The sequence below is a fragment of the Blennius ocellaris genome (assembly GCF_963422515.1).
Source record: "Blennius ocellaris genome assembly, chromosome: 4".
Classification (NCBI taxonomy): domain Eukaryota; kingdom Metazoa; phylum Chordata; class Actinopteri; order Blenniiformes; family Blenniidae; genus Blennius; species Blennius ocellaris.
The window spans coordinates 15354557-15377777 of record NC_137653.1 but is presented as its reverse complement, the minus strand read 5'-3'; the positions used below and the strand labels follow the sequence as shown (position 1 = coordinate 15377777).

Here is a 23221-nt window from a genome sequence, read left to right as displayed (position 1 = left end):
GATTTGCTTGGTCACAAAAAAAAATAAAAAAATCTGTGAGACATGGAGCACTGTTTATGTATGTGTTAAAGAAAGTGAAACATGTTATATGTGAAATGACAAATTGGCACAACAAACACATTTGGTGCTGAACCAGACAAGAAAACAACAACAACACTGTTATTCTTACAATTCACATATAAATAATGTGGTGGTGGTGGTGGGGGGGATGTATTCTGACACCATGTCCTTAGTATCCTAATCAGTGCCAGTGTTTGTTGTGTATTCGGTGCCTCACTCATTTCCATCCATGTGTTTATGAGTCAGAAGGACGGAGACTGTGGGAGAAGGACAGGACAGCAGTGTGATGCTTCACTTTCAGGCTCCATCAGTGGTGCCAGTTATGCTGTGCAGTTACAGTTATTGTAAACTTACCGTGGTGACACACACACACACACACACGCGCAAAAACACACACACACACACACGCAGAAACACACACACACGTACACACACACACACACGCACACACAGTCAGTGGTGTAAAGTTACATCCTGCCACTGCAGTTTGCGCTGGGTTGAAGGGCAAGAGCAGCGTTCCTGACCTCCACAAACATGCACACAAACACACCTATGCTCCTCATTACTCACTGCCATTTTTAGCTCCACAAAGGACCGGGACAGAAGGAGATTATTGACAATTCTGCTGGGTGTTCTCTTGGAGCCGTTTATTTGCTCTGAATATGAAAAATATTATTAATTCAGCTGTGTCTGATTCATCTCTGGGTTTCCTCTTAGAACAGTAGTGCACTTTCATCCTCAGAGCCAGAGCAGCTGGAATGGGCTATCAGTGTGTTTGTGTGGTCTCCAGAGTATGCGTGTGTGAGTTTGTGTGTTTTCCAGCCAGTGAATCAGTGTGTTTGTATTTGAAAATCATCAAACCTAACATAAGCCTGGTTATCACTAGCTGGTTAACCAATGCTTTTACTAGACTTTACACTTTGTTGTGTTTATCTGGGATGCTTATTTCTTTCAAGTGGGGCATACATTTACTCAGAAGAAGAGGGTTTTTTTTGTTTTGGTTGTGGGGGACACGCTCATTAGTGCTGCAAGCTCCATACAGATGTGGACGGACAAACCGTGCGACTGTTGTTTGCATGGCTGTGTGCATTGTGGTGGTAATAGGCTTCCCCCTGGGCAGGTGAGGATCTGGAGGGGGAGCGAGGTGAAGGAGAGATGGAGAGAGCTAAGCCATGCAGTCTGACTGAATGATGAGGGCAGCAGGAGAGAGAGAGAGAGAGAGAGAGAGAGAGAGAGAGAGAGAGAGAGAGAGAGAGAGAGAGAGAGAGAGAGAGAGGGAGAGAGAGCTGACACAGGTGCTTTAGACGGAGACAGAAGGGAGGAGGTGACAGAAGAGACTGAAAGAAAGAGGTTAGCAGGAAAAGCAAGACAATGAAATGACGAGGAGGGTGGTAATGAAAAACAACAACGACATCTTCATAGAGCAATGGTGCCACTAATATCACAATGAGAAAATTGAAACTCTAAACAAATTGGAATACAATACAAAAGTATAAGAAATTAGATGTTCATATATTATAGATTTGTTACTCATAGAATAAATGTTTCAAGTCATTTTTGTTGTTGTTTATAACTTTAGCTTAGAATTCATGAAAATTAAAATGCTGAACAGATTCAGGGTGACCCAAGTTGTTAGTGGAGAAAAAAAAACTTCAATATATTTGATAATACAATTCTTTAAGATGTACCTGTATGAACTAAACCATGGTCTTACCTGTCCATAAATATGATCATTAAAAAAAATCTGGTTATTGAGTCAGATTCTTTTGCCACATTTGATATTTTGTCAAAACAACAATACTTTGGACACCAACATGACCAGCTCAAGGAAATCACACCAAATAGCCATGTCAGTAGCCTTTGGTGCCAATAATACATATAATTTCCCTAAATGAAAACAGCTATTATAACAAAATCGTTGTGTAGGGGTCGTTTCTAGGAGACGAGATTGACTCATCACATTGATGACGTTTGATGTAGATGGATGTGGCCTCTGTGTTTCTATTTTTGATTCAGGTAGAAACATCTTATTTCAAGTGAATTTGTTGCATTTGGAGGAAACATGATTTGCTGTCTTGCATAGTGTTAGATCAACACTACTTTTATATGTCCAGGAAATAATAAGCTGTAATAATATTAATAAGCAGCAACGCTCCCTTGAAAAACACTGTCAAGTATATTTCTCCCTCTCAAAACGTATAAAACACATTCGAGGTGCAACGAGTTTCCCAAAGTCTTTGGTCTTCACATCAAACTCCGCTAACAGCGCCTTTCTACAATGTTTATCTTTTGAAGTTCATAGAAGTCGTGTAATCTTATCTTTGCAAAAATGACAATACGTTATTTTTATCCCACACTCAATTTTAACATAAAGGCTTTGGAAAGTCAGTGGGTAGGTGTTACTCTCCACTAATCCCAAACCCACACCCTTAGTATTTGTGTGCATTGGTGTATTAATCATGCCCGCTCATACTTGGTTAGTGAGTTCACGTTGTGGCTGTGACGGTGTCCTCTGCTCCATAATCACTGGATGTTGAGGTGCAAAATGGCTGCTCTCTGTCAAAGGAAGGTTCAGCTGGGATTAGCACCACTTGGTGGGTTGTCAAGGGGAGAAGGAGAGGAAGAGAGGACAGAGGAAGAGCAAAAGATAGGAAAAAGAAGGATGAGCGTAAGAACGAATGAGCGGGAGTGGATAGAGTGTGAAAGAAGCAATCAAGTGCAGTTAGGCAGCAGCGAGAGGAGGGAGACTGAGCCAGATGGAGAGAAAGAGACAAACTTGTGAGAGGCTGTCAGATACCAAAAAGAAAATGTAGAGGGTTTCTCACTTCTGTGGATTCTGCTGCAGAAAATACTTTTTAAACATGTCAGGTTTCTCAGTTCAAATTCCAATTTTTTGGCCAACTCTGCTTCCCACCATGATGTTGAAATTATCAGCTCATCTGTGTTATGAGCAGGTTTTCTTTTTGCTCTTGGTTTCCTGCTTCTTCTTCTTCTTCTTCTTCTTCTTCTTATTATTATTATTATTATTATTATTATTATTATTATTATTATTATTATTATCTGAATTAGGGGCCTCAAGAAGTGTATTTACAAATACTACTTCCTCGTATAAGCCTCTGGCTGCTTCACAGTCTCTTCTGCGGCTGGCCTGTTCGGCCATATGCCGTTTCAAAGTTTTTACGACTTCGTTATGGTCAGTACCCGCTGCTGCCACTAGGGGTCTCTGTCTCTCCACTCACTCAGTCAGCAGTGGCCAGTGTGTTTGGCTATTCAAAAAGACACTGAGGCCCAAACCTGCAGTGAGCTTCTGTCAGTTCGCAGTGGAAGTCGGTACAATCGTTAAATGATGTTTTGATGTGTGGAGGCCTGCTCTCACTGACTCATCTGCTCACTCTTTCTCTGCTGTTTCCTTGACAACCAGGTGCGAGCAAGTCAACCTGTAGAAAGGCACTATTTTCTTCATCTTTTTCTCCTTTTATGCGCAGCAACTCCCATTGGTTATGATGCAGGAAGGGCATTTTAATGTATATTTAACACAGACTGTGATTTTAGAGAGCAAGTCAGTCCGGGAAGGGAACCAACACATTTCATGGCACTTTGAAACCACAAAGAAATTATAAAAAATATGTAATATATAAAAAAAAAAAAAAATTACTCTAACGTTTCTCTATGAGCAAGCATATGTCAATCAAATGAAGAAGAAAAAAACATTTAACAGGAGGGATCGTCTCCAGATCCAGACTCAGAGGTGGCAGCTTCCTGCTGCATGGATTGGGTTAAAGAAAAGCCTGAGAGAAAACAATTGAACAGAAACAGACAAACTAACAAACAATCCGCACACTGCAGTCTTGATAGGAGGAATAGGCAATAGGCAGCTCCCAGTTGAACTGTCAGATCCTGCAAAAAGGTACAGAAAGAGAGAGAGGACAGAGAGAAGAGAGAATAAGCTTCAGGAGAGAACAGTACAGAATGTTACTGACATGTAATGAATGTATGGACCGAAGAAGAGAGGTTCAGTGGATTAAAGCAGTTGAAACCTGAGCCAGCGCAAACTGTAAGGTTTTATTAAAAAGAAAATGTTCCAGGCATACCTTGACAGTAGAGACTGTGCGAGCCTCCTAAAAAGAAACTTGAGAGCTCAAACCACAATAGAAGCGGGCCTGGCAGCCAAAAGTTCTGCTACTTTTCGAAACTCTCGGAACTTCTTCTAGGCAGCACTCTGAAAATGTTCTGATGGGTGAATATTGTACTAGCAGCCGTTTAAGATCTGATAGAGCTTCGTTGCTCAGAACATTTGTGAAAATAGTGATCCTAAATTCTACTCCAGATTTTACAGAAAACCATTGAAGTGCAGGCAATATGGAGAGATGTGATCTCTCCTGCTATTTCATGTCAGTACTCGCACTGCAGCATTTTAATCAGACCTTTTAAAGGCTTTGAATATAGTTATTGGAACACCCTGATAACTACCAGTCTAGTGGAGGAATCATAAATGCATCTGCAAATTTGTTTAAAAATCCTTTATTAGCTGTTGTACACAGCATGTGAGCTGCCGAGAACACAGTTTCAGAGCTGCTTCTTTCTCTCCTGCTTCCTGAAGCAACTATTAGCTCACTTTATACAAGTTGTCGGTTGCTGTTACTGCTTCATCTTGCCATCATCCCATCATTAAAGTGGAACAGGCGTGATGATAAAGTCTGCATTAAATGTGAACCCCCCCCCCACCCCCCTCCAATGCAGAAGCGTATGGAGTGAAGTGCTTTGGGTTGAAAATGTCTGATTAATCAGTGATTAACTGAAATAGACCAAAATAGCTTGCGCACCATCATTTGAATTACAACTAACTGATGTAACTTCAGCTGAACGTAATGAGTGAGTCAGTCGTCAAACTGACCCACAAAGTGCTGACAGCTCAGCTAATATGTCACAGCAATAATAAATTCATGTAGACTATTAAGACATCCTCAATAGGAGACATTTAAAAGCGATGCAGTTTTCTAAATAACCAGGTATTATTTAGTTTTGGTAACTAGTAAAGTAACTCCACTACTCTTTTAAGAAGTAACAATTAACTGTATTCAAGTATTATATTTTATCAAATTGCTCAGAACTGCTTAAATGCGACCCACCCCATCAGCTTTCCATCCAATCACCGTAATAAGCCACCACTGATGAAAAATAATGAATCACATCTCATTGTTTGCTGAAAATGACAAGCTAACATTGTGATAATTAAACACACTCGATAGTCTTCACTGTATGTAAGCACCAGAAGGGGTTTCAGACACTAGACAAGTGCACGCACTGTGAAATTCTACCGAGAGAGGAGGGAAGAAGGAGATTATAAATAGAAAGAATCAGCACGCACAATGTCATGCTGGAGGAAAATGGGTCTCTTGAATTTGTGTTGAGTAAGCAGTGACTGGAGTTTTTATTAGGGGGAAATAGAGCGTCTCGTTTGATGCTAATTCTTGCTATTACAACCAAAACGTGAATCCAAAACGCTGCCTGAACCAATCATCCAAATCTTTAATGAATGTGTGCGCGAGCGTGCATGAATCAGCAATCAAGAACAGGTGGTCAGAGCCCCAAGTGTTTATGTGAACTCAGCCTCCCTTCCTTCAATCAGTCAATCGCTAAGCGGCTCCGTCACATCCTCCCTCTATCCTCGTTCTTTTTGTTGGCCTGATCAAACTAATACATCTACTTCACTTGGCCTCTCTCCTTGTTTCTGCTTGTCCCTGTTTAGCCGTCTCCCTCATCTCCCTCTCTCTCTCTCTCTCTCTCTCTCTCTCTCTCTCTCTCTCTCTCTCTCTCTCTCTCTCTCTCTCTCTCTCTCTCTCCTCACCCTTCCTCACCCCACTGTCTCTCGTCCCATCCTGCAGTCTGACTAGCGGAGTGCAGGACAGAGGGAGCAGTGCAGGCGTCTCCTCTTGCCCTGCTGCACCCACTGTCAACTCGGACGCAGAGGAGTCCTCTCCCTCTTCCTCCCCAACTCTTCTCAACCTCATCCTCTACCTCTTTCTGTCTTTCTTTCTTTCTTTTCTTTTTTTTTTTTTATTGGGTTGTCCATTTAAAGGATCTGATATGTTAAGCGTTCACCATGAACCCAACAGTCAAGATCCACCTTCAGAATGGGACCCACTTTAACACCTACATGTACCAGGTAGGGACTCTGCACCCATACAGTGTGTGGATGTTGCCAGTGAAGGATTGTCTTCAGCTCAAATTGCTCTCTCTCTGCGGTGTCCACGTGTCCTTGCCTGAGTATTGATTTCAGTGCTGATGACTCTTTTCGAGGACTGAGATATGGCCTCCTCTCCACCTCTTCCTGCCTCCTCCCTCCTTTCCGCCACGAAGCCTCAATCAAGTTGCAGCGAACGATTAATATGTCTCAGTAGTGCAGGTTGCACACATCGAAGTTTGTCAGATCCCATTCAATAACCCCCAGAACTGGCTGATGTGGTTCCTTGCATGTTTAACTGTCACTACTTGAGAAGTTTATAGGGATACGTAGTGATTGGGAATCTGCTCTTATTCTGTGACGGCTGTGCATGCTTGACTTACCGCATGCTTATTACACAGCGTGCGCGTGGAAGACTACTGATGTACAACAAAAACTATTTGTGCTTCTCCTTTCAACCGAACAGAGGAAGTATTCCCTTCTCATCCTTCCTTTCTTTCTTTGTCCCCCTTCTTTTTGTTTTGCTTTGATGACGAAAACTCAGATTCATGAATAGATGCTATTCTGGGTTCTGGCCTTCAGTGGGCACTGAAGACGAGTGAAAGTAGAGAAACCTGCCATGATTTGACACCTATTTAATGTTAAACCACAAAAAAGGAGATGCCCATAAAGCAGGCAGTCATACAGTGTAAGCTGCACCCTACCATGCAAAACAACTTCCTATTTGCAAATTATGTATAATAATTACATTTCAAAATGGGGCCTATTATGGGTTTTTTTTGGTCAAAAATTCGGTCCCATATTTAATGTTACCATATTGGGTGTTATAATAAATGTGGTATATTATTGTATAATAGGGTTAAATATGTGTTCCAGTGACCGCTTAAAAGAGAAATGTCAGGCTTAAGATGATCATAAACAATGAACCAAATGCTGTCAGCTCATCACACATTCCTTGCAGTGGTCATCGAGACAAGGATGCTGGGGTGAAATTACAAACACTTGTCACTTTAAGTTTTTTAAGATTTAGCCAGCCAAAAGATGATTTTGACAGGAGTTTACAGTGCAAGCATATGATTACTCAAGTTCCTTGAATTATGATAACAAACAATTAGGGATTGAGAATATCAAAACAACTTCAAATGAGATGTTTACTGATTTTTGACATACATGCTTGGTGCTTGGAAGGTTTTATTGGGTGGTTCAAAGTTGTTGTTCTTACCAAAGAAATCCCACTTTTTTTTTCCCAAGGTGCATAAAGTGGGTATTATTGAGCTGCATTTAGTCTGAGCACATTTGCTGTTTTGTTATCAGTGTTTTAGAAGGGTCCACAACTGGCATGCTGCTTTTTGGCATCATCCCTAAGGTGCTTCACTCAGACATTTCTGACTTGTTTTTGCCATTATCAGAAAATAACTAATGTTTTTACCATGGCCTTGGTGTTTAGACTTGTTGTGCTGTTGTTTTTCTGTTTTCTCAGCCTCTGTCTGTGAGCCAAGTCTGATTTGCACTTTGGTCCCAGTGTACCTTGATTCTATTGATCTGGTGTTCTTGTCTCATGTCTTCTTAATTCCCTTGCGTTGGCTTATTTTTGAGCGCTGGTGTCTTTAATTTTTTTTTTTTTCTGTCAACTCCACCTTCCCTGGTCTCAGTACTTCTCTGTGCAGTTTCTATTTCATCCTGTCTTGTCACACCTGTGTCTTCTTCTCCTTTCATTTCTCAGTGTGTGAATGTGATTTTCTGCACCCGTTATTGTGCTGCCTGCCTCGGGATTTTACTCCCACTCCTTGTGTGTGTGCATGTGCATGTGTGCACGGGTGTCTGTTATATGTACCCTGTGCACCCTGTGTTATTGTTAGTCTCTCTGGTTAACTCCTGCCATGTTACCTGTCATGAACCACGTCAGTGTTACCTGCCTGTTTATGCTCCTGGTTTTAATTGCTTGCACTGAATGCAACTTCAAGTCAACAATGAAGAATGGGATCAGCAACCCTTCTTTTTTCAAGAAACCCAAACACAATAGGGGGAAAAAAGCACATGATGCAGCTATTATGCATTTGACTAAAATCTCTTCTCAAATGTGATCATAAAAACAGCACATGCTTTATCAGGTGATCGTGGTTATCTGATTATGTCAAATCAGCCACCTATACTGCCTCAATATCTTGACGTGCATGTGCACTGTATCTTTTGATCTGGAATAATTTCATTCTTTTACATCTGCATACGTGTAAAACGAAAAAAAGTTTTACATACGGAAGTGACGTATTCACAGCGTGAGCGTGAAAACAAGATGACTTGCAGTTGCAGAAAGATGATGAAGAACCATTTCTGGAGAGAAGGGCAGATTAATTTCATGTTCAATGAAATGAAAATCTGCAGCACGGCGAAGGCTGAGAGCATGTTCAACAAGATAGCAGTTATTTTGGAACGCATACTTGGCCTCGGCGTCTCACGAAAAAAGACATTAGATTAACATTTTATTACTTTTGTTTTATTTATGACTTTGGTAGAATTACTTTTTTTTTTTTTGGTAAATAAAGATCACCAGACAATCAACCCTCAGTATCACAAGCTACATCAGCATCTCACAGAAGGGAAATCTTTCACTCCATGTGCATGAATGCGCTAGAAAGTACATCTGCATTTCTCCAATGAAATGTAAAGTTTTACTGTTGATAAAACACATTCCCAATAAGCGGTTGTCATGGCAGCGGCAGCAGTGTAAAGGGGCAACGCCATGGCAACCGATTGCACACTGCTTTCTCCGGCCCAACACCACAGCAAGGTGTTGTAGTGGTGTGTGTCACAGCTCTTGCCTGAGTGTGTGTGTTGATTAAGAGTTGTTGAAGGACAGCCTGGTCTGTCTCTCTGTCTCTGTCTCTGTCTCTCTCTCTCTCTCTCTCTCTCGCCCTCTGCAGTGGTGAAGAGTTACAAATCTGATATCTGAATCTCCCGAGGGACTCACTTATTCTCCAGTCCAAGACTGCATTCGTCTTTACTGTGGCAGTCTTTAGTGAATTACCAAGATTTACATCCGTGTTAATTTATGGTACCTTGGCTTGTGCGAGTGAAAGGAGTTTAGTCATTACATACAGTCTCTCAGGTGCTGAGTGTGAGCCCCCTCATCGTGTTGGGGAGCCTCGTTCTGTGCGCACCCACCGCATCGCGACGCCCTGCGTCTTTGCTTGTGGTATGGACCAGATAGCTCAGCTGGTTCCGTTTATGGAGAAAGAAAGGAAGTCCTGCTGCAATGCTGCTTTTTTTATGGAGCGGTGGAGTCAGGAAAAAAAAAAAGATCGCCTTTCTCATGTGACCATAAATGATCTGCTTTTGTAAACCAATATTTTGATCAGCCTGAAATTGTAATAACATGTCCGCCTAAGGTTTTCCAGGTTGTGGAGAAACCCCTTTTTGTTCCATTTGTCTATAAAATAAATGTAATTGCTGAAAAACCCACAAAGTCTTATTCAGCCTTGGCTGCTTTCCTGCATGTAGGCATAATCTGACGAGCATAAATTATTTCACACATACACAACAACCATGTCTTGTGAATCATATGATGTGTGAATGAGTTAATGGCCATGTTTACACTTCCACTCCCCTTCGTGTCTTCTAGAGTCTCATATTCTCCTCTTTCTCTCTCGTCCCGTTAGCTGATGCTCACAGAGGCACTGCTTGAATGCGCCGTTCTCAGACTACTGACACGCATCAATTTATATTTGTTTTGCCTTCAGTCCATTCTCTATAGTGTGTAAAGTGTCTTGGCTCACTGAACGGGAGAGAACTCAGTAGGTCAGACACCGCCGTTGAAGTTATAGGAGCTGGCTTTATTTAAAGCACTGGAGAAAAGGGAGGTTGAGCAGGCTGCCAACAGGGCGGTAGCCATTGAGTCAAGAAGCTATCCATCCATCCGTCTTCCATACTGCTTAATCCTGTGCAGGGTCGCAGGGTGCTGGATCCAATCCCAGATAACCATGAGTGAGGTCAGGGTCCATCCTGGACAGGTCGCCAGTCCATCAACAGGCCAAACACACAGAGGCAGACAACCACACACACTCAATTTAGGGTCACCAATTAACCTCACATGTATGTTTTTGGAAGAAACCGGAGTACCCAGGGGAGGCACATGCAAACTCCACACAGAAAGACCTGGCTAGTTTTTGAACCCATTAACTTCTGTAAACCACTTTCCACTGATTGTGTGAGTCAAGATACTAAAAACTCCAACAAGCAACATGAAACTCAACTCTGGAAAGGTAGGAACCCTGAGAATGTAGAGATCCACACAGGGACCCAGAGATGACCAGAAAGCCACCCACACTGAAACACAGACGACCCGGCCAACAAGACACACAACAAATGAGCAGTTTATATATCGCCGTCAGCAGGTCACACACTCAGGTGCACAGGTGGAACCCATCAGGGCAGGAACAGCAATTAGACATGAGGAGAGTGCCGCCCTTCTTCATCATGCAGGACACAGGGTAAATTAAGCGGCGGTTTAAAAAAAACCAAAAAAAAAATAGTGCAATTGGAGGTTCAGTTTCCATAGTGCTGACTTTTGAACACATGACATAAATACACTAAATGATGACCAAATTCACAATGAACCTTCCACGTTTTGTGGATTTTGTTTTCATGTGTATGTGTGACTGGGAGAGACTTGAATGTACCATTTTTTGCTTTTAAATCCGTCTACACTTGCATGCACATACACACACAAAGACAAAACCACAAAGGCATGCGCGCACGCACACACACACACACACGCACGCACGTACCATTTTTTCATCCTTTAATCCCAAACTGCTTAAAGAAGGGAAGGGGAGAAATCCCTTTACAATGTCTGGGCTCAGCACTGTTTGGTAACCATTTGCTATCTCACAATGTGGTTGGAGGCAGCGGCAGTGTTGCTCCAGATGCTCAGGACAGGACCTTTTTCCTCTCTGTGTGATACACTCTCACACAGATGTTGAGCTTGTTGTCAATGAACCATGTCAGTAACTGACTGTTGTGGGTGGTTGACAAAAAAAAAAGGATGGGAAAAATGCAATCCCATTGAGTATTTCAGTGGGAAATAGTTGCACAGATTCATGAGAAATTACACTGAACTTTTTAAAGTGTTATATTTTATATATGACACTTGCCTATTTTATTACATAACGCTCCAAGTTATAATAATTCCATTATATATTTGTTTTTGTTTGTCAGTGCTTGGGTTTTTTTTTCTTCCCCCATTTGTATTTCTGCTTTATTGTTTTTGGGAGCATGGGAACATGGGACATGCAGGCAGCTCTTAAAAGGCAGGAGGATGAAGGGATGAAAGGATGAACCAGAGAACGCAAGAGGTGGCCTGTTGAGCCTTTTTGCCATGATTGAAAGAGACAGTGAGCTCTCACATCTGTTGGTGGATTTAGGCTGAGCTTCTATTGGTGCACCCCGGTGGAATAAGAGAAAGCAAAATGTACAAGCTGACCCATTTTCCCCTTTCCTTGCAGTCTTTCTTTCCTTTTCCCCTCCTCAGCCAGTTGCTGTTTCTTTAATTATTTATTTATATGTTGCTCGCAGGGTGATGGGCAGGGTCAATGGAAAGGCAGACATCAATAAGCTTATGCAAGCTTTATGTTTGTGTGATTGGTTTTCTGTGAGTGTTGAACTTTAAAATTAGCATTGTGAGGTGTGGTGATGCTGCCTTTTCAGTTGCGATGCATTTGTTTGGAAAATGGAAGCAGATGAAAACATTTAGATTTTTTTTTTTAACTTTTTTTATGTGCCCACCTGTTTTATAATGTCTATCTTTCTATAAATATGGCAGATCACATGGTATGTGGAGTTTGCATTATTCCCGGGTGTGCGCATTTGTTTTCCCCAAACATACCTTTTTCCTCCCACAGTCAAAAAAACGTTGTTCACAACAACTCTGCTCGGACAGTGTTTTTCGCTGTACACATGCAAACACTGCTTGGTGTAATTGGTGAAGTGCAGTGAAACAATATAGGGGAAAGCATTTTGAAGCAGCAAGCCAGTGTTAAAATAAGACCCTGATTTTTTGCTGACATTCGGATTGTTGATTTGTTTGCAGGCAGTCTGACTTGTGTTTGATAGATACAGTATCTCACCAATGCAGCACGGCAGTGTCTGTGAGCAGCAAGCTCACTGTGAGATTGAAAATGTAGATCTAATTGCAAGTAATAAGAAGTGAGTGGGCCATTCTCTTACCAGACAAACCATTCATATTACAGATAACATTACTCTCTTTGCAGTTTACAGAAGCAAAACTAATGAAATTTTAGCCAACAGGAAGAGGCGAGAAAAATCAATTTACAAGTGAAACACTCCATTTGTTATCTTAAAAGTAAACTGTATCCTGTCAGTTGTTTTTGTTTGCTGTTAAGCAATGGTATCGTGAACAACATTGTAATTTAGAGTTTACATTTATGTGCACATTGAAGAATGTAATGTTGTTTCATGTGTGTGTCATATATAAGTTGTATATATTATTAAAACATTTTTGCTGTTTACATAAGAATCAATATATTTGAAAATGTTATGTGTCTCCCGACATTCATGTTATTTTACCATATGCACTTGGTGATGTGCAATGTTTGTTTGTGCCTCATGGTTGGCTCATTCTTTAGCTTGTTACACATAAAAAAAGACATTTCTACTCAATACCAGCTGGGGCTTTTTTACAGGCCTTTACATGAACCTATTTCACAAAGTATCCTAAATGATGACAATCAATAAAGTTGAGTTTATAGTACTGGTCCGACTGTGTATTGTGACCAGATAATTATCATAATGTGCAATGTTCAGAATCAACACATCATATGGAGTGTGACCAGCATGTAGCATATGTAGCAATGCCTAGCGTGTTTCAAACTGCGCATTATCCACCAACAGTTCACTTTCTGGACAGTCAAAAAGAGAATGTGTGAGACGAGGTGAGCAGATGTTTTACCTGTACTGTCTGCAAACCTTGTGAGTCCAGTCAGAGCTGCTCTGGTCACTCTGTCGTGATGCCTCGGGCAGGTGGAGGTGTTCCATAATCAGTATCCTCTGGTTTTGTTTTTTTTTCCTTTTTTTTTTTTTTTTTACACGATGCTCCCATGTTGCTGCAGTTTGAAGAGTCCATTTATGGTCTGGCTCCTCACAGTTTCTTCTTTGAGATAACAGGTCTTTGGTCAGAATCAAGATTTGAATGGTAACTTATAAATGTGAGGCGAAGAGTGCAGTGTCATAGCTGCAGGGAACTGGAGGACTTTAAAGTGTGTGTGTGTGTGTGTGTGTGTGTGTGTGTGTGTGTGTGTGTGTGTGTGTGTGTGTGTGTGTGTGTGTGTGTGTGTGTGTGTGTGTGTGTGTGTGTGTGTGTGTGTGTGTGTGTGTGTGTGTGTGTGTGTGTGCGTGACTGTGCATTCATTTTGCTGTGTGTGTGCATGTTGTTTGAACGTCTCTTGGTGCTTTGCTGGCATTTCCTGTAAGCTTGGCTTTAGTCCAATCCTGTACCCAGAGGCTTATGCTCTCTCTGCTTGTTTCACACATGCAAATACACACACACACACACACACACACACACACACACACACACACACACACACACACACACACACACACACACACACACACACACAGAGAGAGAGAGAGAGAGAGAGAGAGAGAGAGAGCTTGTGCTGGTGGCTGATTTTTAAAAAATGTTTTCTTTTGATCACACTGGAGCAAAGATTAGGTGGCTGTTTTGTTTACTGCAGTCTGTAGAGTTGCGAACAACCAGTTGAAACAGTTGAACTGAACAGCAACATTTCCGAAAGTCAGGAGATTATACCTTTCTTTCCGCTGATCTGAAGAGATTTGTGTGAGGATATTCTTATGATTTATAGTACTGAGTTGTACATTGCTCCATACTGGACCAAAGAAAGAATAAACTTATTTTAATTTGTGTGCAATTCATTATAATTAGTCTTCCGAGTATATTATTTTTGTAAACTCGCCACATTGGCCCCAGCATTCTGCGACCCTGCACAGGATATGGATGGAACTTGCCACATTGCTACACTCCCACACTTGACTCAGTTGTGAATTTTCCCCCAGTAAGTCTCATTTAGTGAAGCTGCAAACTAATTAAAAATGTACCAACATAAATGAATAGATGAACGCCACTGGAGAGTTGTTTTTGAAAAGGGAAAAATCGCCAACAAGTGTTAAAAAGAGAGAGCTGCGAGTCCAGCATTAAACTAGAGTCTTGTACACAGAAGCTTTTGGGACCGCTCAGTTAAAGTACTAGTGTGTGTCAGAATGAATAATTGCCAGGCGAACTGTTGATCAAGTTTATGTAGTGTAAAAACCAACTACACAGCAGAAAAGTGCTGTCGTTCCACCGAGGCCTCCTCCCAAACTATTAAAGCTAATGGGGCCTTTTATTTACAACTCTTAAAGAGAATAAAATATCCTTCAGATTTGCAGCTGTTTGTAAAAATATAAAAGAGCCACTGATACCTCAAATAATGTCTGGAATTTGAAGGATGAATCTATATCAAGTTTAGCTTGGGGTTTAGGAGAGATAAATGAATTACATTTCAACAAATTTTGGCCTTAAGTTCTGTTATGTTAAGTCACTCAATGGCTTCGATATATATCAGGAAAAATTGGTGAGGTCATTGTGGCCATTGTTGTCAGAAAATACTAAAGAGGACTTTCTCAATTCGAAGTGAGTCTGTGAATGTAGAACATGGTTGAATGCTTGAACACAGTCAGACTGAATGGATCCTCAGCAGACAAAAAAAAACCCCACTGTGAGTAAACTTGAAGTTATTCTTCGCCAAGCTTTGTGACTTTGAAGGACATCTGGAGGCCTGTGAGTGCTTAAAAGCTTCACTGAAATAAACGTCTGTCACAACTGAGCTGCATTACGATGGACAGCAATGAGACAAATGGTGCACAAGAGACACAGATTACAATTTATGCGAGGAAGTTCATTGTCAAAGGACTGATATCATCAGTGGTAGAAGAAAGATTAAGGTATATTGATGTACCCTATCAATACAGTAATGTAACAATTCTCCTTTATAAATCAGTGTACAGTATTTGAAACCCTCCTAAAAGACAAAGTATGGAAATATCTGTCCATCCACTTTCTCTATGACTTCATCCAACTCAGGATTGTAATTCAATGAAACCAAATCCAGCTGACAATGTGCAAAAGAACTGAGACTCCTCACTTAACCACCAAATGTACATTTTCTGGAGGAAACTGGAGTAAGAAGGAGAAAAGCCAAAGCATGCAGGAGGAGACTATATAAATCTAACATTGAAAGGCCTCAACCGGACTCAAACCAATGATTTTCTTGCTGTGAAGCAAGAGCCCTTTAGCACTACACTCCAGTGCATCTCAACACAAAAGAAATATTAGCCCTAAAATATAAAATACAGATCTATTTCCTGCATCGTCTCATGGGATGATTTTAGATTAGACTAATTGAAAGATCAATTTGTCTGCTGCAGTTTACAGGGAGAGCTGCTGTACGCAAAACTTCATTATATGTAGATTCATACTTCGATGATTGATGGCTGGTTATGTCACAGACAGTCTGAAATGCAACTCATTATACATCCTTCGCCTCTAAACATCTGCGAGTCTTTGAGTTAGTACTTTATATATATATATAAAATGTGATGCACTCTCAGCAAAAGCAATGCTAATTTGGTCCAGTATGGAGGAGAGTTTTATATCTGCTTCCTGCAGCCACACACAAATTCTCCTGTACAGTTAATTTGGAGTGTCCCTTCATCTAACCAGCATGACTTTGGTCTGTGTGAGGAAGTATGAGTACGTTGAATTGAAACAAAGCAATGCATGAGACCATGTAAACACCAGATTTTAACCTGTATTTCCTGTGTCTATTTTAGTGACAAGGCCACAGTTTGGTAACTGTATTCGTTGAGCTTGTTTGGTGGTCAGATGACAGCAATAGTTGTCAGAGTTCTCTGAGGTTTCTGTGTGCGTCTCTTTCACAAGAAAAAGCAACATCTCACAACATTTTGTCAGAGAGAGCTTGTGTTTTCTGCAGAAGTAATATTCTGATTAAGCCAACTGTCGAGATGGGTTTTTGTTTTTTTTCATCCACTCATCCATTCATACTACAATATCCAACTCAGCGGCAGGATGTTGGAGCTGATCCCAACTCTAAATGGGGGAAGGCAGAGCACAACCTCAGTGCGGTATCAGTCCATCACAGGGAAAACAGGAAGACAGGCAGTCCCACGCTCACGATTACAACTGTCCATTAGATGAAACATGGGAGTATCTGGAGAAAAGTCCCATGTGCATGGGGAGAGCAGCAAACTACACAGAAGGGTTCGCAAGCTGTCCTTTCACTGTGAGGCAAGAGCGCTACCCAGTTTACTCACTTTAAGAAAATAGCAGAGACGAAGATGCTACTCATAGGTGACCACTGAGGGAGCCAGAGTAGCCAGGCTCAGATTGTGTTTATTCAGATCAGATACCACTCCGTCCTTTATGGTCCCTACTTTGTCATAGAACTTTCCTGCTCTCAGACTACCTCTTATCACAGGCAAACAGAAAACACTTGCCAGACAGCTCCTTTCACACCACAACTGTTTTCTCCCTCAGGAAGCCAGCCTGCACTGCCCATTATTTAAGCCATGCCCTAATGTCACCTGCTAATAAAGTATTCCTCACGCAGGTACAGACTGTGCACTCACCCTGTGCTGCTCTGTGCCAGAAGTGTGTCTGTGCTTTAAGCCACCAAATCGGTTGGTCACACCCACATGTGCTTCCACCATGGAACGGTGTCTGCACTTAGTTTAACAGAAGTAGTGCCCAAGATGTTATACAGTGACTCAGTTTTAACCTGTGTGTGTGTGTGTGTGTGTGTGTGTGTGTGTGTGTGTGTGTGTGTGTGTGTGTGTGTGTGTGTGTGTGTGTGTGTGTGTGTGTGTGTGTGTGTGTGTGTGTGTGTGTGTGTGTGTGTGTGTGTGTGTGTGTGTGTGTGTGTGTGTGTGTGTGTGTGTGTGTAGGAGTTTGCCACGCTGACGAAGGAGCTGAACATATGCCGGGAGCAGCTGCTGGAGAAAGAAGAAGAAATATCTGAGCTGAAAGCTGAAAGGAACAACACCCGGGTATGTGTGTGGATGTTTATGTTTGTGTGTGTGTGTGTGTGTGTGTGTGTGTGTGTGTGTGTGTGTGTGTGTGTGTGTGTGTGTGTGTGTGTGTGTGTGTGTGTGTGTGTGTGTGTGTGTGTGTGTGTGTGTGTGTGTGTGTGTGTGTGTGTGTGTGTGTGTGCACACATGTGGAAGACAATCAATACATTTTGATGTGAAGACATGTTTAAGGCTCAGGACACAAATATGGTTTGTTTAGATTAATATTGAGAATGAACATTGTCTGAATGTCACCCCCTCATCTAGTGACTTTGGAGCGAGGGTTCATGTTTGTGCAACAGGTCTGACTGTGTGTGTGTGTGTGTGTGTGTGTGTGTGTGTGTGTGTGTGTGTGTGTGTGTGTGTGTGTGTGTGTGTGTGTGTGTGTGTGTGTGTGTGTGTGTGTGTGTGTGTGTGTGTGTGTGTGTGTGTGTGTGTGTGTGTGTGTGTGTGCGCACGGTAGCTGCTGCTGGAGCACCTGGAGTGTCTGGTGTCTCGTCACGAGCGCAGTCTGAGGATGACAGTTGTAAAGAGACAGGCACCACCACCATCTGGAGTCTCCAGCGAGGTGGAGGTCCTCAAAGCTCTGAAGTCGCTGTTTGAACACCACAAAGCTCTGGATGAAAAGGTGGACTCACATACACACACACGCACACACACACACACATACATTGTTTGGGAATTTGCTGCAAAAATCACGGTGTCTTCCCTGAATTGTGAGCAAAGTGACCTATGTTTATGTTTATCAGGTGCGTGAGAGGCTTCGAGTGGCTCTGGAGAGGGTGGCCACCCTGGAGGGGCAACTGGCTTCGACCACGCAAGAGGTGAGGGCTCCAAAGGTGTGTGTGTGTTTGTGTGTGTGTGTGCATACATAGGTAAGTGAAATGTCTGATGTTGTCTCTCGCAAATATCAGTGGAGGCCAACAGGTTTGATCTGATATTCATTCCATGCGTCACACTGGGTGAGAGGCTCCAGCTCCTCAGGTCTCCCCTCATACATATAAAAATATCATCAAAGAAATTGCTCTAAAGTTATTTTTATGTGAAATATTTGAAATGGGTTCTGTAAAAACAGCAGGCAGGTAATATAACATATAAATCAAAGCTTGTTAAGTTGCAGTGATCAGAGAATTTTCTAAGAGGAGCAGACCTCCACGGAAGCATGCCGCCGCTCCTTTCTCTATCCTGACGAGAACTCATATTTGTAGATATGCAAAATATGATAGACTTGTTGTCTGAAGCATGCTGGCAGCCTCAGAGCCCCGCTTCCCTTTAGGAGGCGGCATTTTGTTCTTGTATTGACTGAAGGAAACGAAACAGAAGTAGACGTGTGAGATGTTCAGTGTTTTCTTTTTCAATCTGCAGTTGAACATGGTGAGACAGAGGAAGGATGGTGACTCACTGGAGCGAACAGATGGATCCAAGCCTACATGGAAGGTCTTCCTGACTGTGTGATTGTTTTTCTGCTCTGTGTTTTATTTTATGTCCCCATAGGATTTTTCTCTGTTTGGTTTCTGGCCACTTTTGTATCTTTCCTCCATACTTATAATGCACATCAACTCAAACCCCGCCCCCCATAGAGACAAAACATACACAGATAACATGAATGGAGCATCAAGGTAGCATGATAGTGGAAAAGCATTAGTGACGCTCTGTTTGAAAGCGGTTCTGTGTGGTTTGGGGCCAAACATGACGCAAACACACATGGAGCTGTGACTGCATCCAGCCAGAACCAGCCCCCCCACCCCCCCGGGCAGGGATGTGTGACACACACAAGCTTCTCAGTACCATCAATAACACAGTATTACTGAACAACTACCACATTTTGAAAGTTGAACTTATTTTGGAATAGGGGGCAGAAGCACTCATTGTACAATTTTTGACAACTACAAGCCATAAAATCGAAAAATAAATCCAATCAACCCTGTCACAATGAACGGCGGAGTCTGTTGAAAGAACTGCCAAGAAACAACACAAAATGCTGTTACAGTTATACCTATTTCTCGGGCTTGTCGAGAAACAAAAACAATGTTATTGTTTCTTTTTATGAAAGCAATACCTTAAGCTTAAAAATCAATAACGCACTTTTAAAAGGAGCTATGAAGGGAATTGAATTGCCATCCAGCTGGCAAGTCACTGCTCCCAAATAATAAGTTAGCGGCATTCATGGATTACTTAAATTTAACAGTACTTTTAACAGAAACATGATTTTCACAGGAGCCTATGCTGCCCACTGTTTCCTTCTCATTTACTGTAAAAGGCTTTTTCCAAAGTCACGGAGGCCAAAGCCAATGAGTAACTGACAAATAACTAATGAGTCTATGTGATAAACCAGCAACACACACAAATCAGGGGTAATTCACAACATTTAACCTTAAGGTTAAACCTACAGTCTCTGTATTCCTCCAAGTTATTCATTTGCAGACAGAATGAGGCACCAGCTCAATGCGTCCTGCCAGGTTTTGCTGCCCAATGTGTTGCCTGTCTGAATGTGTCCCTGCAGGTTGGTTTAATTAAGGCCTTGAATTTAACTGCACTTTGAGCTGTGAAGAGAAACAACATCAAAACAGAAACATGGCGGCCTAACCTCCCACAAACCCACCCATCCCCCCCATATGCATAACATTTACCACTTTTTTTTTTAATCTAGGTCACCCCAACAACTTCCTCTGTTTTACAGCTTCCAATCCTGTCCACTAAAAGGCTGTACATTTGCATCTATATAACCCCTCTAAAGATACATTTCATGTGAGATTATCTACATGTGAATATATATATCTGTTAATTCCGTATTTCCATTATACAGAGATTACCGAATGGCTCGATAGACGCTCATGATGACAGTGGTCGGGCGTCTGAGCTTCAGGAGCTGCTGGATCGGACCAATAAGGAGCTGGCTCAGAATCGCGAGCACTCTGCCACTCTTAACGCCCGCGTGGCAGAGCTTGAGGCCGAGCTTGCGAACGCACGCCGAGAACTGAGCCGCAGCGAGGAGCTGTCAATCAAACAACAGAGGGAGCAGAGAGAGGTGACAGTAAAAAAAAAAAAAAAAATGGCGCCCGAATAGATGTGCTCAGCTTCTGGGAGCGAGCACAGAGATCTGGTGGCAGCAACATTTCCAAAAAATTCAAGCTTTAAAGTGAATAGAATAGTAATATCTAGTGTGCGTGTGTATGTACATATCATATATGTCATATATAACATGTATAATTTGGCTATGCGCACAGCAGAGATGATTGTACAGTTGTCGCTCTTAAATTTCTCTTCGTCTGTATTTTAAATCTGCCTGATATGTGAGTAAGGTTTCAGTAAAACACGAAACAATCAGAACATTTTAGTTTTTGATATTTAAATCTTCAATGCAAACTGCATAACAATTGTTGGGATTATTGGCATTTTATTAAAAAAAAGGATGCAGACACAGAGTTGTTTTTCATATGGTGCACACACAAATGCAATACATCTGAAAACAACCTGTGACAAGATGTGTTTTGCACCTGCAGAGAGAGGACATGGAGGAGAGGATAACAACATTAGAGAAGCGCTACCTGGCTGCTCAGCGGGAGACCACACACATCCACGACCTCAATGATAAACTGGAGAATGAACTAGCCACCAAGGACTCCTTGCACCGACAGGTAACACAAATCAACACCACAGCCATGCACAGTTGAAGCTAAGACTGCAAAATGGATGAGATCACTGACAGAGAGTTCAATCATAATTCGAGGTGATAAAGTCTGTCATAGGTCTAGCAAAATCATTATAAAATCATTATAATTATATTTATTTATTTATTTATTTGTGCTTTCATTTCTAGCTCTATGCAGGCCTTCTTGAATGTGTAAAAGCGCTAATGTATAATTTTTCTCAATGCAAGGTCATTTATATGTCGTTGTAGATTCATGATTGTGTGTGCTCCCATATCAGTTTCCCTTCCTGGAACATTTTAATATTTGATGCCTCAGCCATGTGCAACATGTATTTAAGGTATGGAATACACAGAGCAAGTGAGTGAGTGATGGAGGCCTCTTGCTCAGAGGTTCATGTGCAGTTCAGGGTGAATCTGAGTTCAGATCCACAAGGGAAACACCAGAAACACTCTGCGTTCAGACCCACGTGTCGTGTCCTTGCTGCTCGCCGGCTGCGCTACACCGATTACACCTCTCTTGTGATTGCAATGATGACCCTCCTCTTCATTTCAATGCCTGTGCTTGCGTGCGTGCGTGCGTGTCAGAGCGAGGAGAAGGTGCGCCAGCTGCAGGAGATGCTGGAGATGGCGGAGCAGAGACTGGCCCAGACCATGAGGAAGGCTGAGACACTGCCAGAGGTGGAGGCCGAACTGGCACAGAGAGTGGCGGCCCTCTCAAAGGTAGCACACTCCACACTGCTGCAGATATGTCACATCACCAAGCATTAAAGTAAAAGGTCTCAGTGTCTCACACATAGAAATAAAGAGAGAAATAAATGTGTGACACGGCTTTCATCGAAGTTGTACTTGTACGTATGTGTCTCCCCCTGCAGGCCGAGGAGCGTCATGGCAACGTGGAGGAACGGCTCAGACAGCTGGAGTCACAACTGGAGGAGAAGAACCAAGAACTCGGAAGGGTGTGTGTGTGTGTGTGTGTGTGTGTGTGTGTGTGTGTGTGTGTGTGTGTGTGTGTGTGTGTGTGTGTGTGTGTGTGCACGCACCAGCCCTGCAGGGTCTCTCTGACCTCTCGCTGTGTTGTGTGTATGTGGAGGCTGATGCTTTGCATTAGCCGGACGCCTTGACTCCTGGTTCTTTGCTCTCTCATGCATACTTGTGTGTACACAAACACACATTCAAGAGGAGTTCTTCATTTTCCAAGTGCATTGTTGCATGAATTCAAACCAAATCCACATATCTTGCTGCAACACCCCCCCCCCCCCCCCCCCCCCCCCTCTGTAGGACTGATTGGCTGCTATCTTTAGACTCTGAATAATTCACGCAAGACTAATTTCTCTCTCTCTCTGTGCAATTGCATGACTATATTTAGTAGGAAGCGCTCTCTGAAGATGCAGATGTGTGTTTGTGTGTGTCTGTCTTAATTTACTTTAATGAAATTACCGCAGAACACATATTAAGCACATTGATTCCCTTTTAAGAAAAGCCATTTAACCCTTTTCCATCATCATGTTAATGACTGTAATTAAATCATTGGAGCTGTGAGTTCCATTGTTGGGTAAAAAATAAAAAAAACCATGTCTGGCGGCTGGTGATGGGAGAGCTAAATGCACACTTCATCCTTTAATCCATGTAAAGATGCTTGATTAGCAGCATGAATACGCCCGCATGGAGTCACTACCAAAGAAAAAAACTTGATGTCATTCAACTCTTGTTGGCTCATCAGGCTCGTCAAAGGGAGAAAATGAACGAGGAACACAACAAGCGTTTATCTGACACTGTGGATCGTCTGCTCACCGAGTCCAATGAAAGACTGCAGCTCCATCTGAAAGAGCGCATGGCTGCCCTGGAGGACAAGGCAAGGCCGCTACACAAACATAAAGACTCGTCTTAAGTGTCGCAAGCAGCTCAAAAACACTGTTCGCATCAAAGGTATATATGTTTTAGTTGGATAACAAACCTGTTTTAACACGGATTCCTCGTTTTGTTTTGTCCAGAACTCCCTCATTCAAGACCTTGAGAACTGCCAGAAACAGCTTGAAGAATTTCACCACACTAGGGTCAGTGTGACTCCATCCAATCTCCAAAACATTCGATACGGTAGAGAGAAGGGGGAAAATTGTACCTAAGTACAACTATGTTTACATTGCTTCAATTGTACTCAATTACAA

At 42.2% G+C, this 23221-nt stretch overlaps 1 protein-coding gene across 3 annotated transcripts in view; it reads left to right on the top strand.

Moving 5' to 3' along the window:
• Nucleotides 1-23221, top strand: part of ppfia4 (PTPRF interacting protein alpha 4) — a gene marked incomplete at both ends in the record, with an annotated part of 55088 nt that overhangs the window by 21313 nt on the left and 10554 nt on the right. For 2 of the 3 annotated variants that reach the window (XM_080494962.1, XM_080494961.1), the window contains 10 exons: nucleotides 17282-17383; nucleotides 17868-18032; nucleotides 18154-18228; nucleotides 18770-18841; nucleotides 20211-20432; nucleotides 20908-21042; nucleotides 21642-21776; nucleotides 21929-22012; nucleotides 22777-22908; nucleotides 23048-23110. In XM_080494962.1, the coding sequence (XP_080351088.1) occupies nucleotides 17282-17383; nucleotides 17868-18032; nucleotides 18154-18228; nucleotides 18770-18841; nucleotides 20211-20432; nucleotides 20908-21042; nucleotides 21642-21776; nucleotides 21929-22012; nucleotides 22777-22908; nucleotides 23048-23110 (1185 nt within the window). Of the gene's footprint in view, nucleotides 1-17281; nucleotides 17384-17867; nucleotides 18033-18153; nucleotides 18229-18769; nucleotides 18842-20210; nucleotides 20439-20907; nucleotides 21043-21641; nucleotides 21777-21928; nucleotides 22013-22776; nucleotides 22909-23047; nucleotides 23111-23221 lie in introns of all 3 variants that reach the window. The other variant, XM_080494960.1, reaches the window with a different exon arrangement.